At 38.5% G+C, this 19,294-nt stretch overlaps 1 protein-coding gene across 10 annotated transcripts in view; it reads right to left on the bottom strand.

Annotated features, from left to right (window-relative positions):
* The window catches only part of CPLANE1 (ciliogenesis and planar polarity effector complex subunit 1), a 52,339-nt gene that overhangs the window by 23,554 nt on the left and 9,491 nt on the right, over positions 1-19,294 (bottom strand). For all 10 annotated transcript variants that reach the window (XM_028748748.2, XM_028748756.2, XM_028748747.2 and 7 more), the window contains 17 exons: positions 18,159-18,907; positions 16,725-16,936; positions 15,350-15,430; positions 14,452-14,610; positions 13,538-13,693; positions 12,761-12,989; positions 11,773-11,912; positions 10,560-10,777; positions 10,151-10,315; positions 8,058-8,196; positions 6,904-7,013; positions 5,847-6,008; positions 5,585-5,693; positions 5,022-5,340; positions 3,232-4,150; positions 1,289-1,440; positions 1,014-1,171 (listed from right to left, as the gene is read on the bottom strand). In XM_028748748.2, the coding sequence (XP_028604581.2) occupies positions 1,014-1,171; positions 1,289-1,440; positions 3,232-4,150; positions 5,022-5,340; positions 5,585-5,693; positions 5,847-6,008; positions 6,904-7,013; positions 8,058-8,196; positions 10,151-10,315; positions 10,560-10,777; positions 11,773-11,912; positions 12,761-12,989; positions 13,538-13,693; positions 14,452-14,610; positions 15,350-15,430; positions 16,725-16,936; positions 18,159-18,907 (4,177 nt within the window). The remainder of the gene's footprint in view (positions 1-1,013; positions 1,172-1,288; positions 1,441-3,231; positions 4,151-5,021; positions 5,341-5,584; positions 5,694-5,846; positions 6,009-6,903; positions 7,014-8,057; positions 8,197-10,150; positions 10,316-10,559; positions 10,778-11,772; positions 11,913-12,760; positions 12,990-13,537; positions 13,694-14,451; positions 14,611-15,349; positions 15,431-16,724; positions 16,937-18,158; positions 18,908-19,294) is intronic.

Genomic DNA, 19,294 nt, shown 5'->3' with positions numbered 1-19,294 from the left:
CCTGGAGAGCGAGAGGGGTCGGTGCGCACCGACCCCTCTCGCTCTCCAGACTTCAGCGAAAGCCTGCATTCGCCCCATAGGACGCACCCAGATTACCCCTTCATTTTTGGAGGGGAAAAAGTGTGTCCTATAGGGCGAAAAATACGGTATATTTCAAGGCCAGTGGGACCTGCTACAAAATATCCTAAGAAGAGTACTCTTCTTAGGCCTGGAGCAGGAACCTGGTAGTACTGTTCTGGCTGCTTGTGGGATAGGGTGTTTCAGGAGTGGGGAAGGAATAAAGAGCACGTCCTATTTTCCTTCCAGCTCTCCCAAGCCTTCCCCTCAAACCTACTGTACAGTGATATACTGGGAGCAGGGGCATATCGTTCTGAAAAAGACACTAACCCCCCACTACCATTTACTAGAAACTGCCAAGGGCTTCCTCTGCCCTTTATTTTCCTTCATTCCACTTCCTTTTAACTGACATATGAACAATATGTGTCTCCAATTGCTCTCAGCCACGTTTTATATCTTCATAATGGTTGCAGGGACCACCTGAAAGTGCTGTGAGAGCCACTATTTGTAAGCAACTGGCTTAGGCTTTAACTATAGATAAAAAGCATAGCTAGAGGCTGAATATTAGAGTATGAATTCTGGAGAAATAGCAGGCTTTTGTGTTATTCTAGCAGTTGTACTAGCTTAAGCAGATATATCGGTCTTTGTTACAGGAAGGCATTGTATTAAAATTTGTATAAAATAGCAGCTTAATATCATGTATATGGATCTCTGTAGAATTAAAAGGTAAAGGACCCCTGACAGTTCAGTCGCGAACGACTCTGGGGTTGCAGTGCTCATCTCGCTTTACTAACCGAGGGAGCCGAAATTTGTGTGCAGACAGCTTTTCCGGGTCATGTGGCTAGTATCACTAAACCGCTTATTTCCCCCCCCCCCCAAAAAAAAAACCCCTGGTGCGTCCTATGGGGCAGTGCATCCTATGGGGCGAAAAATACGGTAATTTAAATTTAACTAACCTTCATTTTCAGATGTCACATCTTCATTTGATATGTATCCCCCTATTTCTTCTGTCAGAAGTTTGACAGGATTTCTTTCTTCAATCTCTACACCATGTGTCAAAGGATGATCCTTGAAATTAATTTCTTTCTTCTCAGACTGCTTTTCATGTAAGGTCCTATACATGGGAAAAGATTGCAAGAACTGAAGACTTCAGACTGTAGACAGCCTTTCTTAGCATCATGCTCCAGCTCCTGGCATTCTAAGCTCTTACATGAAACTGAACAATTATTACCCTGGAAGACTTTCAAAAGGTTCGCCAAAGGCATGTCCATCTTGGATACCAACTGGAGTCCCAACTGATGGAGAATAGCCTGTATCCACACTGATGTCTTTCTCTAGTTTGGTTCTAATAGCTGAAGTACTTGCATACTGTTTGTGTCGTTTCTAAACACAAAACAAAACAGAACACACATATAATTTCTATGTAAATACATGACTAGCAATAATGTTTCATTACCAACAATGACCCACAATCTCTCTATATAATGCCTTTATCTAGCAAGCAAGATCTGCCTGCCTAAGGAGAATGGTGAGCATGCAACCAATTTGGATCCACTAAACTGGATGTGGACTTCTGATATGGATTCCCCTCTGTGGCATTAACAGTGGAGTACAACTTGCTATATGCTACTAGATCTAGATAGAGTTTGAAGTTGATGTCCCTCCCATACCAAATTTGTTCCTGCGAGCATCTTAAGCATATCAAACTTGTTCTTTATACAAGGCTTTGCTCTACTTAGTTATTATTAAACTTCTCAAATTAAATGCAAAGCAATGAGTTCAATGGCCAAATTGTTCATATAGTATGGTATTTAGATACATTAGAAATATTACATGGCAAAACTTTAATTACATAAATACCATAGCCCTAGTATTTCTCACTCAGGTCTTCAAGGCAGTCAAAGTGCATCACAGAAAGAACTTGTATGTTTATGGAATGTCTGTGATCTCCTAGCAACGGCACTATAGGCAGTTACTTCACATTCTAAACACTCAGCCAGCATAAAAGCATGTTATGCAATCAACAACAAAGAAAGTATGACAGCATTTGCTGTAAGCATTTTGAATTATATTTCAACACTGAGGCAGACCTATCTACAGTGCATTCACCTAAAATATGTCTCTCATGAAATATGTGATTATCCACTTTGTCTCCTAAAGATACAGCTGAACATTATAGTATTTTCATGTTCCCTGTTGGTGACGCTGCTTTCCTTTTTTATAAACAATTCTAGAATCCTAGAATTGCTGGATTAATAGTTAGTCCAACCTCCTGCAATGCAGGAATCTCAACTACAGCATCCATGAGAGACGGCCACACAACCTCTGCTTCAAAACATCAAGGAAGGAGAGTCCATCACCTTCCGAGGGGGGTCCTATTCCACTTTCTAATGGCTCTTACTGTCAGAAAGTTCTTTCTGATGTTCAGTCAGCATGTGTTGCCTTGTACAACTCTCTCAACAGGGCTTAATACATGCAACTGGGAACATACAAGAACATTGTACAGACAGTTTAGCACATCATAATTTTCTACCACTCCTGGGGGGTGGGGAATTGTACCCATATTTCCAACACATCGCAAGAACAGTGTGCACTAGTTGCTCCAAGTGGTTGCCGACTGGACAATTAGAAGTCAGCTCATTGTGGGATCTGGTAGGAGTGTGGATTCTGAAAATGACCCATGTCTGATTCGTACATCAGTCCAGGAAATGCAAGTCTGATGAGTCTGCTTCATGAGTCACATTTTCTAAATTCACCCCCCACCCCAACACAGAAATGAGTCGAACGGAGTTCAATGTTGTTTCCTCCCAAGAAAGTGTGAATAGGTTTGCAGCCTAAATACGGCACAGTGTGGAACAAATAATAAATTAAAGCCCCCCAACTACACTACAGCTTAGAAAGTGTTTTTCCCCCTTAATACATACAAAAAGTTGGGGAGAAGTCTGAGTGACTGTATACATTGTTGCTCACAATGGATACTATTAATGAGATTCTTACATTTGGGAGAAGTTACATTTAAAATGAGATAAAGAGTGCAAATATTCCCAAGGCAAGTATTTGGAGCTAGGAAATGTCCACTCTAAATTTGTGGTCTTTCTGTATCCAGATTTTATTTGTACATTGATGCATATTAGCTAGCAACCAAACCTGGTGGGTTTAATTTCTCTTACTTACCCAAAGATGGACATTTTGATTTTGTGATTCACTGGAGAAATTTTGCTCTAAAAGCCACAATGATGTAAGTATGGCAGATGAAGATGTTTTTACATGCATCATTGGCTGGCATTCCTGAAATGGCTCTGTGGAGATGGGATCATAAAGCAGTCTTCTATCAGACCATCTGATCATCCATTCAAGCAAGCGAGCTACGTTGTTAAATTTAAAGTTCATGTCTGGAGTTGGTTCTGTTGTTTGTAGAATATCGGTTACCTGAACTGCTTTGTAGATATATCTAGGAACAGGAGCTGTTTGGGGGGAAGAAGTTTGTTCAGACAAACGCTGAGTGAATACAGGCGCAAGAGTTTTTTCTTTACAGGAATCTCGTGCACCATAAATTGATTGCTGGCTTAGACCAAATAATCCTCTTCTTGCAGTGAGTCTCATCACTGAGTCACAAACAAAAGTCTCAAGCACAGCTGGTTTATTAGAAACCTTTTTCTTATTATCACACAAAGGATCCAGATTAGCAGCACTGGGATCAAAAACAGGAGCGTAGCAAGAACCAACCCTAAAAACTGGTTGGCCTTTATTTCTGATCTGTCGACGTTTCAGTGTTGTATGAACATCAAAAAGGAAAGAGTTGAGTTCATGTTCCCTAAGGAGTGTGGAAAAGCTCCTCAGAAAAGGAATCATAGAGTCTTTATGATTGATCAGATCTCTTTCAAGCATGTATGTTAAAAAGAGATCTAAAAACTTAATGTATTCGTCATCATCACGTTCAAATTCCCATTCACCGACTAGAGGCAAAACATGCTGATTGGTTAAGTCTTTGCAGTTCTCTTTTATAATACTTTTCCCTTCTACATTTAAGTCTTTTAGCTTTTCAGTACTTCTATCGTATCCAGTCAATTCTCCTGCACAGTTGGACACTTCTCTACAAGAAATCACAACAAACAGATTAGAAAGGGCAATCAACTAACAAATGACCTCTTTTTCTTGAAAAACACGAGGGCCACCAACCTGGTAGCCACAGCTTCTGCGTTAGAAATCCTTACACTATTATTAGAATACCAGATGAAAATAGTCCTGCACCAATTATAGTGGTACTTCAGGTTACAAATACCTTGGGTTACAGACTCCACTAACCCGGAAGTAGTACCTCGGGTTAAGAACTTTATCTCAGGACGAGAACAGAAATTGTGCGCCAGCCGTGGCAGACCCCATTAGATAAAGTGGTAACTCAGATTAAGAACAGTTTAAGGTTAAGAACGGACCTCTGGAACGAATTAAGTTCGTAACCAGAGGTACCACTGTATAGCTATCAAACTAATGTCAACTCCATATGGAATCACAATTGTTAACTGAAACTGAAAGGATTATTAATTATACCTTAATATGATCATTTCATAACATTTTTAAAATGTCTTTCTGGTAGGGAAACAACATTTTTCAATCAATGGAGGCTGACAGTAGACTCACACAATGTTGGGCAGGCTACAAATAAAATTAATAATAATAATAATAATAATAATAATAATAATAATAATAATAATAATAGTTACTACTACTACTCTGCTAAGTTTCCATGTAGTTCCCACACTGATGGAGCTACAGAAGCAGAATTGCTTGTTACTATCCAATGCACCCCTACCTGGGAATACACTCCACTGAATACAGTGCAGCTTATTTCCAATTAACCATGCGGAGCAGTTACATTGGACTTTTCTCGACTGCCCAAGTATTAACTGGCTATGAAGGGCTGGAAGGTGAAATGAACTATATTCAGCAGTATCATAAACTCATACTTGTGATGTTCTTGCATCTGAGAAGAAATGTGCCTTCTTGTTTCTTCCATCAGCAAAGCTTCTGAGATTGAGTCTGCTGTTTCAGCATCACTATAAACCTGAGAGTTTCCCAGATCTGAAATTGTGCTTCTGCTTAGACTAGTTCCCAAAGAAAATCTATCATAGCAGTAAGCTTCAGGATCTTGTGTCTCCTCTTCTGGTGGCTCCCAGATGCTTCTTTGATGGGGTCCTATGTTCCTTATCACACGCTTTAATGTTTTCATATTCACTTTGTGTGAAGCCTGTATTACAACAGACATTATTTCTTCATTGTTGGGACCTAATCAAAGAGACATGAGATTTGTTACTATGCTTTTTCTACAGAGACTACAGTATATGTAAACAAATACATACAAAATGCCTTTCAAATAACATATGACCCTTTGAACATTTCCACCCTTTGAACATTCCACCACTTTCCAAGGAAGGGGTGGTTTTTTGGTTTGCTTTTTTGTTGTGTTTTTTTAAGGAAAAATGCTGATGTTAGTTGTCCACTTTGTTTTCTTCATCACCACTAATGGTACCTTTGACTATGCAGTGTCTAAGTCGCTGGTGCAGAGCATTATATTTATCTCTTAATGGGACTCTTACATCATCAGGGTTTGGAAATGCTTTCACCAAAATTTCTGCCACCTGTACAAAAGAACAATGTCAAGATAATTTTAAGCTACTTAACATAGGTTCTGGAAGATCTACACACAACAACAAACACGAAAAAGAAAATATTAATAAAGGAAGCTAAACTCTGTAATCCCCTATAATTTCTGATCTAGGAGGTAATATTACCTTTTTGGTTGGTGGCAATTCTCCAGTAAGGCTTAAAATGATATCCTGTACAAGTTCTTCAACATTCATGAACCTAGCAAAAGGGAGCATTCGGCAAGCCCACTCCAACGCACTGAAAGAGTGTTCAACTATACAGGCATCAAATTCAGTTGTCTTACATTCCTAAAGAAATAACACAAAGCAATAGGTGTAAAAGTCTCAAACTACCTGTGATGGCAGCAGACCTGTTTGTTTAAACCGTGGTATGTCCCAATAACATATAAAATGTGGAATTGGGTTCAAGTCCCAACTTTAGGAGAAAAAAGGAGAGCATGGGTTTGGAAAACTAAACTATCCCCCTCCACAAGCTTCCCTTCCTCCACATTTCCCCCCAGATAATACTCAACACTAGAAGCAAGTTCAACTGGAAGATACATGAACATGATCTCTGTTTCTTTTGGGTCCTTGAGAGATGTGTGAGCTTCTCACCTGGCAAGCCCCAGGCAAACAGAGGACATGCCTGAAGACTTGGAGACTTTCTTCAATTCTGCTGCTTCTATGTCCCGCCCCCCACTCAGAAAATTTAGAGGAAGGGCTATAGCTCAGGGGAATAACATCTACTTTGAATGCAGAAGGTGCTAGGTTCAATCCTCAGCATCTCCAGGTAGGATTGTAAGAGACTACTGACAATAGTGAGCTAGATGGACTACTGGTTTCACTCAGCGTAAGGCAACTTCCTAAGTATGCCTGAGAGTGCAGGCTGTGGAAAGAGTTCAGCACTGCTACAAACTCTGCTTTGGCTTTTAAAACTGGACACATACACCCATTTTACAAGTGAGTGGGGTGGATCTGGGCTAAAACTAAGACGTCTGCATTGTTTCCTGCTTGGCAGGGGGTTGGACTCGATGGCCCTTGTGGTCTCTTCCAACTCTATGATTCTATGATCTATATTCTGAGCCTCAGTCTTGGCTGTTTTTTTGAGCACAAACATGCCATTTATAAGATGGCCATTTAAAAGCAATGGAAAGATGACAGTATGGTTGCCTATGATGTTAAAGTTCTATGCTATTAATATTACCTTCTGATTTTCCAAGTTCTCTCTTGCAGTTTGGTACCGTCTGCAACTGTCAGATAATCTTTCACGAACGTGAAACATCCAACACAATGCGCATAGTTCTCTAAAGCATGCTGTGAGAGGAAGCCAGTGAGATAAAGTTTTGATCAAGCAAGAGAACAAGAATGTTGTAAAATAAATATAAATTATCAACATTTTCACTAAAAATCATTAACTTATAAGTGGCAGTATCTAAACAAAATGTTGGTTTTAATAAATGATCTTTGCTCACAGACTGTTGTAGCAGCATATTTTGTCAATAAGCTTCAATTGGAAATACTAATTTTTAAGTATATTCCCCATCCTATGGGCAAGTAATATTTGATAGACTTTCCTGGGGGGAAAGACAGGATTAGTACATAAAAGGGAAACAAAGATTTAGGTGATAAAGTGGTCCATTGCACCTTCTAGGTTCTTAAATAAATCTGACCACATTCCCAGATTTGGGGTAAATTAAAGTAGCCTACAAACTCCTGTAGTTTATAATGGTGCATTCATGTTGGAATACAATTTTGTGTCAGGTGGCATTTCATCAAGGGAAAGGAAATCCAAATGTTTTTCTGCAAAATTCACATTGATCAGACTACATTCACTTTAGATGTCTGCAGGAAGCTTCATGAACTTCTGTTCAGCACTGTTTCATGACATAAAAGCTCCCAAAGAAAAAAAATGATTCTTTACATATGGGGACTGAACTGGCTGTGCTTAGCAAGAGGTTCCTTCTAACTTTGATGAATACACCCTTAAAGTACTTCTAGTAGACAGACCTGTCTACTGATTGAAAGTCAACATGAAAAGAACTGGAGCTGAAAATGTGACTCTTTGTTTTTATACTCTTTTCAACAACAGGTCAAATATTATATTTAGTACATCATTTTCAAGTCTTAGGAGAACAAAGGTAGCTTTCACAGTAAGTGATCAGTAAAAAGACAAGGAGTTGGAACAAAGGGTCTTTGCTATTTTCTAGGCTCATTGGCTAGACTAGTAGACAAATACCTTCAGAACGCAGGGTGGGTGTTTCAAAAGGACCATTGTGAATAGGCATTGCCACTCCAACTTGACCTTTTACTCCGTTTCAACAATTTACAGCATCTGTGCACTTTTCTCTAGATACAAACCTATAGTTTTACATGAAACACTGTCAAGTCCATGATCACCAGAAGATGTAGGCCTTAAGAACACCGTATGACATTTAGAATAATTAAGCAAACTTTCTGGAAGAGCACTTAATGAGGGAAGAGCACCTTTCTTGCGAATCTGAAAGTGTGAAAAAAAGCAAAGGTTACAAGAGAACAATTTAGATAAACAAGTGTTCCGGAAAAGACAGAGGTGTTATGTGTCCCAAGTTCTCATTTCTGGGATGTCTGGACAGTGTTACATGTCCCTGAAGAAGCATTTTCATCTAGGTTACATGGATGCTGACTAGGCCAGAGACATAAAGGATTACAAATCAACAGGTGGCTTTCTCTTTATGTTTGAAAATGGTCTTGTTTACTGGGTCTTGTTTACTGTAGCTTTTTCTTCCACAGAATCAGAGTACATAGCTGCAACAGAGGCATGCAGAAAACTGGTTTGGATTGACCAACAGACTATGGACTTTGGGTTGTTTGGGGAGAAACCTGTCTGATTGATGGAGCACATCCAAAGCTATTCAAAATTATCTCAGAGCAAGAAGTTTCATGCAAGAACTAAACACATTATTAGGATGATATACCACTATGTGAGTCAGGTGATATAAGATGAACTTGTTGAATTGGCACACTGTCAAACCAAAAAAATGAAAGCCGACATTCTCACCAAGCCCCTACTAGGAGAGTTTCAAGAACTTTCTCGTCAAGATGCGATTCTGGGTGGTCCATTAATTTACATGCAATTGTTATATTTGCCTGGGAAGGGGTTTATGAGATAATCAGCCTCATATTACCAACTTGCTTACATTTAATGAATGAATGAAGGGGTAATGCACGAAGAGTATGCTGTCCTGCCAGGCTTAGTTAAGTCACTCCCCCATACCTTGGGAGGAAAAGTTATCAAGGTTTATCAAGCTTTGTGTTCCCCTATCATTCTACCATGTGAACTCTGACATGTAAATTGGTCTAGGCTGGCTGCTGCAAGCTCAGACTGCATGGTTTTCTACAAAACCATCTTTGTGTTTCTATGCAAATATTTTAGAAACATTCATCACTTTTGAATCTATTTTACTGCCTGTGTTTTCTGAATGCTATAGGGAAAAGCACATGAATCTGACCTTTGAAGAAATTGTAAGTACAGTCATACCTTGGGTTGCGAACACTGCAGGTTGTGTGTTTTTGGGTTACGGACCATGCCGAACCTGGAAGTACCGGAACGGGTTACTTCCGGGTTTCAGTGCTTGCGCATGCGCAAAAGCGCTGAATCACGTCACGCATGTGCATAGAAGCACTGAATCGCGTCACGTGCGTGCACAGACACAGCGCTGCAGGTTGCGAACGCTGTGGGTTGCAAACGTGCCCCCTGCACGGATCACGTTTGCAACCCGAGTTTCCATTATAAGCCATTCTTAACTTACCAAACGTGTGGTCTCTTTCTAAGCTAAGGAAAGAGAAGAACTTTGGAAGCAACTTAGAAGGGGATATTTTAAAGGTCTAACAGTCTATAATTACATGCTTTACTTTGTTGCATATTTTATTTTTAAATCTTTGCTGGGGTTCTCACACCAAAGAGTTTTTGCCCCAAACCTGGATCTAGGCAACCAGGAATTCTCCTTTTTATAACATGTCCCCCCTTTCCAGCCAAGATTCAAAGCCCCAAATATCTGAAAGACTTGCCTCCCTCCCTACAGTCCCTCTTGAGTGCTGAGATTGGCAGAGGGGGCCCACTTGGTACTTTCTCTGCCCTCAGAGGCTTGAGGGCTGGCAGCCCGGGAGAGGGCATTTTCTGTAGTGGCCCCTAAGCTGTGGAACTCACTCCCCACAGAGGTGCATCTGGCACTTCATTATACACCTCCCATCAAATGCTAAATCTACACCACTTTACCCTGGCTATTGACACTTGAGGTGCATTTTATAGATCCCACCTTATATTTATTTCATAAAATTTATTCACCACGTAAAGTTGTTTACAAAAAGATAAAACAATAAAATCAATTAAAAATCACAACCATACTTATGAGCTTACAAAAGTTAGTTATTATCAGTTATAAGAAAAGTTTAAAGCAATTTCATCAGTATACCTTTTGCATTATTTTCCGTGCCCGTTTCAGCTGCACAATATACCACTGAGCAGCAGGGAAAGAACAGTGAGCTGCCCGAAAAAGGAGAAGAATTCGCTGAACAACTCCAGACACCTTCTGCCGACAAACTCTCTCCATTCTTAATGCCAAATCGATGTGTTCTTCCTAAATATTGCAAAATTAAAAGGGGATAAAGGGTATGGCAATGAACAATGAAAATGACAAGTGGAATGCAGATTCTCCACTCAATTATTTCCACCCTAACCCCTTTTCTATATTTATGGCTGGAATTCTAAGAAAAGCTTAATGGGCTCCCCCCAAAGCAGGATGGATTCAAAATCCAAAAGCAAAAGAAACATCAGGTAGACAAAATAGAAGAAACAATCAAATGGCTTCCAAATATACTTACTTCACCAGGAAATGATGGTTGAGGACAATATAAGGGTGGTGCAGGAAGATATAAGCCATCAGGCACCAAACCACAAAACTTTCTGCTCAGGTCCTTGGCAGAATCCACCAAAAGTTGAAATGTCTCTGACAGTATGTCTGTTTCTGCCATAACAGCTGCTTTCAGTATTTCTTCTATTGAACTAAAAATTACATTTACATCTTCCTCTTCAATAGGATCTAAAGACAGACAGCAGAGGAAGTAATAAAGCAAATGCATTAATAATGCTTCCTATCAATGCTGAATAGCACTGGGGGGATAGTGCTCTATGGGACTCTAAAACATAACCACCAGATTGCTAATACTAATCTCTGCTCCAGCAGGATACTGTGGTTAATGGTATCAAAAGCTCAGGTAGAAGAGACAGTCACACTCCTCCTGTCTCGTCTCTCTCCTGATGAATTCCTCAGGGCAACCAATGATGATTCAGTTCCAGATCTGAGCCTGAACCCAGAATGAAATGGATCTATTCTAGACAATTCGCTTCCTCTAGAAACATCTGTAGATAGATGCTCTACCATGACCCTCTCCACCACCTTATTTCACAATGGAGTGTTAGCATGTTGATGACAGCTGCTGCATTTCACTGGGTCCAGGGCTGGCTTTTCAATGAGTGGACAGAGTATTGCTTCTTTCAAGACTGTGGGCACCATGCCATCAATGTATCTCCCAGGCCTACTGCTATCTTACAAAGTTCTATATGCATGCATGAGGCAATCTCTGAGTATGTGCATGGTACATTGCACATACTCAGAGATTGCACATTGCTCACAGATTTACCATACTGCAACCTATTGAGGTGAAAAAACTTTACAAGTAGAGACTACTTCATATAATTTTATTGGCTAGGCTAGAGCCTTTCTTCAATAAAGCTACGCGAGTCCCACATGAAGACTGACATACTACAGTCCAAACACAGATCTCCCATCTCAATGTGAATTGAATCATAGTTCATATAAAAAATGCAGAAGAGTGGAAAGGAATAACATGGACATGCAGAAACTCTGAATAGATAATTAAACAAATGGCATTCACATTAGCATCTCTGTCCTAGCATCTATGGTCATTCCCTGATCATGAAAAAGGGTGGATATTTGCATGAAATCATAGCATTTCCGCAAATGTGTTAAAAAACAACTTCAAGAAAATGAACTCAGATGTATAAATTGCACACCTGTGAACTGTTTGCATTTGGGGTCTCCTTCATTTGATGTTTCACTGTTGATTGGCTTGCCCAAAAAAGATTGTAATTTTTCTTGAAAGATTTGTGTTGGAGTCAAGTGCAATGGCATGCAGAATTCTACTTTTTGTGACCTGAGAGCGAATCAAGAAAAAGAGATTAGCTTGTCTCTAACTGTTGCTCTCTGAATGACTTTTGTGCAGTCATATATGGGATCTATGGAAGTACAGTGACAATTCAAAAAGTTTGACAGGCACAGAGAACATCTGTATTGTGTAATGATCTGAAGGGCTTTAGGACTAGTTCTTTCCCACTTGGTATTTTTGATACTTTCAAATGGTGGACACAGATACTTCATAATTGGTGAGCAGAGGGCTGACGACTGCTTTGCTCAACTGATGTTACAATAAGGTTACCAGATGTCCCTGTTTCCCGGGGACAGTACCTGGATTTACAAATCAGTCCCTATACAAAATCCATTAAAGCTGAGAAGTGTCCCCGGATTCACTGAAAAAAATCTGGTAACCTTATGTTACAATTACTGCAGCTATCAGCTAGATGCACCACCACTGGAATTATAGAATGGAAGGCACCACTGTCACTATCAAGCTATGTCCATAGGGCGCTCCTGGGAACTATGCCTTTCAGTTAATGGATGTAAATTATCTGTCCTAATCATTCCACCACCCAGTAATACTGCACTCCTTGCAGAGGCCTCCTTATCTCTATGTGAAAGAATGAGGTTGAGGGCAGGAGTCAAAGGAGCAAAGAGCAAATCTTTTTCCAAACTACTATTGTCCAAATCACCAACACAAGCCAATGTCATCTTTTTTCTTTTACAAAAATAGGAATATTAAAAGATAGATACAAAGCCATTGAGTTAATTTTATTGTAAATAGTAGATATTATATGTCCATAACATGATAAACAACAAAATAACACTGCAGCATGCAGTTCTGTAATTTATACACACACAACTTACGTTGGGAAGCCACTGCTACTTTGACAATACAGTTGATAAGCCACCCCAACTGAAACAGCCATTTTCCAGTCTCCAAGTTTATGGGCTAGCCACACAGCTTCCGGAATTAGTCCACCAACAAGCAACAAATCAAGAGCATATTCAACTGTCCAGACGCACGAGAGACCGTGGTCCCTAACTGCATTGGTGACTATGGAGTGCTGCAGTGGAACAATACGAAGACACCTGTCTAAGATACAAAGGAAGTTTATTAGTTATCTATGTTTGCTTTGTTGTTAACTGATTCCTGTATAATTTCCAAATGAGTTCTACACATCTTTAAGTGGAAAATCCCTTGAGTTCCAATTGAATTACTCGCAAATAAGTGTGAATTACAGTCTTCATAATGCAATGTATCATTCAGACCATGCTTTTTGTGGGAATTACCATGACTCTTGATTTTTGCTGTTCTTCCCTTTTTAATTGTTTGTGCTAGAACAGAAATGTGAATGCACATCAAAAACTCCTAATGAGAAATGCATTCATACAGGAAAGTCAATCTTCACTCAAAAAATTACACAAGATAAGAGAAGGAAAGATTATCCCTCCAATGTAGGGGGGGGTGTTGGAGATTTTTATAAGATGAGCCTGAGATAAGAGACTCTAAACTAATATAAAAATGGCAGATATGAAGTTTTGAGAAAAACTCTTCTCCCACTAACATCAATGGGGCTTTAGAAATCCTAACTCTGTCTGGATGACAGAAAACCAGAACATGTAACAGCATTAACAGAATACCTTGTCTGATATGAAGCGGGGGTAAAACATCAACATTATGTGGAGGAAGCACATAAAGTGGTTCATTAGTGAAGTAAGCTGCCATGAATCGTGCCAGAGACCGAACCACTGCTAATATAGCTTCAGTATGAACATCTGTTATCATCTGCTCAGCACCTAAAAAGAGTTTAAAGAGTCTTACATAAACAAAATATCTGCTGTAGAAATAAAAAGATATAACTGATAAATTCAAGCGTATCAACCCTCATTGCTACTGACGGCAAAGGTACGTTACATATTGTGCTGAAAGAATTCTTTGGTCTTTCCAAAATAAAACCCTAGAAGCCTCTTTTGTACATCAACTTTGCCTTCCTGCATGATGACAACTCATACGTAAGCTTCACTCTGTAGAATTCCTTTAGTAAGAATTCAATGACAATAAAACCTGATTAACTGTGCAATCTTACACATATTTACTGAGGTACAAGTCCCACTAAGTCCAACAGGACTTACTTTCAAAAAAGTGTATATATGATTAAAATGTTATACTTGATCACACCAAACTATACAGTTATTAAATCACAGCCAGATATTAAGCTTGAAGGACAATATCTCATTCAAACTAATGGGACTTTTAAATCTGACCTTTTAACTAGCTCGCTAACTATAAAAGACAGCTGTTTGTCACCATACTTCTACAATTCTAAGGGAAAGATATATTTAAAATAGATAAAGGGTTCTTAAAGGGACTTTTAAAAATTAAGCAACTAACAGATGCTTAGTCAAGTCTTAAATAAAAATTCTATAATCACTATAAAACAACAAAAATACCACTGTATTGCAATAATGTTACAGTCTTAAATAATGGGATAAAATGACAAATTATGATACACATCATTCATTTAACTATACTAGGATATTCCACATTCACATACCTGACAAATCATCCCTTTCAGATATTTGAGTTCGTTTTAGAAGCTCGCTCACTAGATGATCGCACAGACCCTGAGCCTCATTTACATTGTAGTGATATAGATGGCAATATAATATAGCAAGATAATATCGAGTTTGAAGAAAAGGCATTCTCTTTCCTCCTGTATTAAAAATCAAAATAATTATCCAGTTAAAAATATAAACCCTGGAGATGTAAAGAAAAATAAACCCAACCTATATGAGTGTACTAAGCTCTCCTCAACCACCCACAGATGTACTATCACATTCAGAAGGAATAAATAAGGTGAATAGGATTATACAGGACCAGAATCAACTCCACTGATTTTTTTTTCCAGAGTTACTGTTAACAGTAATTCAAACATGAATGGGTCCATATTGTTTGAATAATGCTCTTCAACTCCAGTACTTCAAAAGACACAAAGCAAAGAGAAGTTGAACAGGTGCCAACAATCAACTAGACTAAAAGTGATCAAACCTAAAAGCAAAAATCCATCTTCCCCAACGATCTAAGCATGATTAATATAAAAATCAACAAACTAAGAACTCCAGCAGCAGGAATATATTACTAACTGAAGGCTGGAGAGAACAGAAAGGTCTTCACTTGACACCAAAGGGATGTTAATGTGCATGCCAGGCAAACCTCTTTGGGAATAGTGTTCTCTAAGCAGAGGGCTTGGCAGAGGAGTTGCCACTCAGGAGACTGATGAAAAAGGCAGGCCTCTAAAAACGACCATTTTAGGTTTTAAAATGTATAGAAATTGTCTTCCATACGTTTATGCCAATGTATAGAAGAAAATAAATGACCACTGCAAAATTTATTACGCTTTCTCTAGAACATTCTTCCAATGAAAATAAGCTTAGAGTTTCTTATTACCTTACCTTTTCTTTTTATTTCTTGAAGAGCTCTCTCCCATGCCTCCACTGATTCTTTATAAGACCCTATTAGAAATTGCTCCTCACCTAAATAAATAAATAAATAAATAAATTTCAGCCAATAGTCAATACATTTCTGAACATATAATAAAAGGGTAAGGCTGTTGTCACACAGCAGTTCAGTTGACTGCTGAGGAATGCTGCTGCTAGCTAATGTGATGTCAGACTACTGAGAGCTGCTGGACCATGACAGCAGCATTGGAGACTGTCTTTGCTTCAGGATGAGAACAGAAATTTTGCTCCAGCGGCGCGGCAGCAGCAGGAGGCCCCATTAGCTAAAGTGGTCCTTCAGGTTAAGAAGAGTTTCAGGTTAAGTACGGACCTCCGGAACGAATTAAGTACTTAACCCGAGGTAATCAGGTTTATTAGTTAATTAGAAAGATTTGGGACAATGTCCCTACAAAGAGGTTTCTAGCAACAGGTAAAATAATTACAATAAAATGTGTAAACTACAAATAAAAGCTAAAGAAAAAGTAAAATACAATCTTTATTAAGATTAATCTTATTTGCCCTTATTGAAATCTGAACTGCCTCCAGAAATCAATTCAGGGATTAGTTCACTAAAACATGTCACAGTGGTGTGTTATTTGCATAACAACAACAGCTTGGCACAAACACCAGATGACCTTTGCAAGCTGCTTTATGCAGATGTTAAAATATATAAGGAGCAAGATTTTTAAAAACCCCTGCAGCCAAGAGATAGAGAATGGATCAGAGCACTGTAACATCCTTGCCCCAGCTCCTACTCTGGCAAAGCAACTCAGAAGCATACAATGGTCAATGGCATTGAAAATCATTGGTTCCAGGAGACCCAACAGGGCCACACTAGGGTGATGGAGACAACTGCAAACTGAGCTGAAACAGAATGAAGAATTCGGTATCATGTCACACTCTCTGGACTTCTGATGCCACCACCTTTTCAAGTACCTTGCTAAGAAACTTGATACTGGACAATAACTGTTAATGTCAGTAAAATCTAAATTGCTTTCTTTAAGAGAAGTAAAATTATTGCCTCTTCAAAGCAGCATGGGCATCTTTACCCAACCAGGATAAACCATCTGAAGGTTCAAAATGGAAGGTCACTTCCGTTATGTATCACAACAATGTAATGCTTCCCAGCTATTGGCTAAGCAAACTCTAAATGCTAATTTAGCTGACATACTGAAACAATGTGCAATTACAAAATTAATAAAATATGGAGCTGACTTTTTGTCCCACTCATTATTATTGAAGAAGAATAGTATCAAAATTAAGTTGCAGCTCAGGAAATTGTCCACTGTTACAAAAATCAACTGATCACAGTGTTCTGCATGATACTAACCAATCACAGAGTTGAGTTTCAGTATTTGTTCTAATCTTTCTCCTGAAGACTGTAAAATTGCCTGTGTATGTCTTGCCAGTGCTTCAACGGTTGGTCCTTCATGCGTAATTTGTATTTCAGTTACTGGCTTGCTTGACTTGTGCGCTTTTCCCCTTAACTGTGTCCAGTACCAAAGAACATGCTTATATAACAGTTGCCACATTACAATTACCCTGAAGTCGAAAAAGAATCAAATATTTACAGCAAAAGTCAGATCAGAGAAAATTAGTGATGCTAATATGCTAGGAAATAATGCCTTCAAACTTGCAGATTATGTTTTACATCACTGTGAATTAAACTAGTAAATCAGTGAATTAACCCTATCAGATACTTCAGTGCATTATCACAATTTTAATGATGTCCTACTTTTATTTACCTGCTGTTAAATTTATTATTACTAGTTGTGGTAAAAAAATTAACTCCAAAATTTCCCTGCTAAACATACTGTACATAAATTTACTATGATCAAGACAGATAAAAGTTACAAAACAACTTATTAACTCAACAACACTAAACTTCTATAGAATGTGGATTTCTGAGGTGTTAATGTATATGTAAAGGACACAGGAAAAGTCTACTTAAATATTAATTACATTGTATCTGCAACATTTTTCCTTAGCCATAAAGTAATCTCTTGTAAGGTTGGATACCACTGACAACTGTAGCCCATTTAACTAAAAGCCAGATAAGGAAGCTATTATCCAAGTAATAATTAACAATGGCATATGTATGGTGAGTGCAACTTTTTGAATTTTTGCTTTGACCATCTAGGCCTAAATAAGAACTTTTAGGATCTATTAAAAAACTCCTCTCCCATCCCTTAGAAATCCAGCAAAGTCTAATATCACACAATGTTACAAAAAAGCTTTAGAACTATCCCTCTTAGAATGGCAGTCAATGACTAGCACATACTGTATGCGATATCTTTAATTTGATTGGGTGTTTTATTTTAATTGCAATAGCCACCCAAGACCCTGGAAAGGAGTAGGAAAGATACTGAATAAACAAGGGAAATAATATATTTTGCAACTCCCATTTTATGCAACACAGCACAATGGTTGGGATCCAAAGAACCATGGAACTAATTCTGAGCCCAATAGAAGGGTGAACACAGATTATTTTGAGCAACAGCTTTGAATGAGATGAGGGGAGAGTTATAACACAGCATGAAGACCAACTGTTAAAAAAATATGTTATATTTGGTTGGTACATGTAAACCACACCTAAAATACCCTTACCTTTAAAAAAAAAATCTGGCCAATGGCAGTCTTCTTATTTTGTTCAGAATTCAAGTAATCCAATAATCTCTATTTCTTTCATTCAAGACAAATTTTAAAAAATATTTAAATACAATTACAAATTATAAAAATAAGTTTTCAAACAGATAATAAATACCTCTTTTCCGAATTATTGGACAGGTTTACAGCTGGAGGAGAGAGCTTCAGTATGTAATTCAATGCACAGAAATGTTGGTGGCTGCTCCAATCTATAGCTTGAAACACAGACACAATTATGGAATCAAACTCCACCTGATTATTAACATCCGGGGCTGCTGGAAGTATCTCATACTGAGGTGCGTTCTTGCCATTTAAAAAATGAGTAACCATCTTCAGCAGAGAGAAGCCTCCCAAAAGATTATTGGAGAACAGTTGGTTTTGTTGCTCCACAAGCATCAGTTTTAGGGTCTGCAACGTGAGCTTTATCAAATGTCCGAGAATTTGTCTATGCTTACCCTCCCAACTTAGAAGAGACAAAAATTGCTGGAAACATTTTAACACTGACTGTATCCAGGTACAATTCTGGACAGGGTGATCTAAATGTGCAACGTTAAGTTTTGCATACTGGAGAATGTTAAAAAAGTATATAATGCAACGTATGGTACAATTTAACAAAGTCTCTCTTTCTTGCATGTTTCTTGAAATCCCTACTCTCCAAGCTGCAATTAGATTTTTTTGGATATGGTTCAGTTCCAAAGCTGTGTCATCATCTTCTTCTTCTGTTGCATCTATTGCATGAATGGTGTCAAACATGGATGCAAATTCCAACCGGCCTTCATCAGTTACAAAAGTATCTCCTTTTTGGCTCCCCAAAACAAAGGAATGACTCTGAAACAACTTGTCACCATCTGATTCTTCTTCATAATCCTAAATTGAACATAACATTACTCATTATCTGATACATGTGAATTTTATCACACATTTATATAAAGAAGTACTCCACATAATTGTTCTGGGAACTGTTTCACAGGTACTAGTGAAAAATTTTGTGCAATAAATATGTGGAGCTATGTCACTCAGTGTAAAACTTAACGTATAATCCAGTCTATTGTTATGGTGCATTTTGACATGTATTGTATAGAGATGGATGAGGATCCATAGATTTTTCCCAATGCAAACTAAACCTTAACAACTAGGCTGCAGATACATGTCAAACCAAACTCAAAAGGCACAACTGCAATCATTTCACCAGAACAAAGCAATCCCAGTGTCTGGGGCACATACAGTTCCACATCACAGACTTTGCCATGGAAT

The sequence above is a fragment of the Podarcis muralis genome, chromosome 11 (assembly GCF_964188315.1).
Source record: "Podarcis muralis chromosome 11, rPodMur119.hap1.1, whole genome shotgun sequence".
Taxonomy (NCBI): domain Eukaryota; kingdom Metazoa; phylum Chordata; class Lepidosauria; order Squamata; family Lacertidae; genus Podarcis; species Podarcis muralis.
The sequence above is the reverse complement of the archived record's forward strand: the minus strand, read 5'-3'. Positions and strand labels throughout refer to the sequence as shown.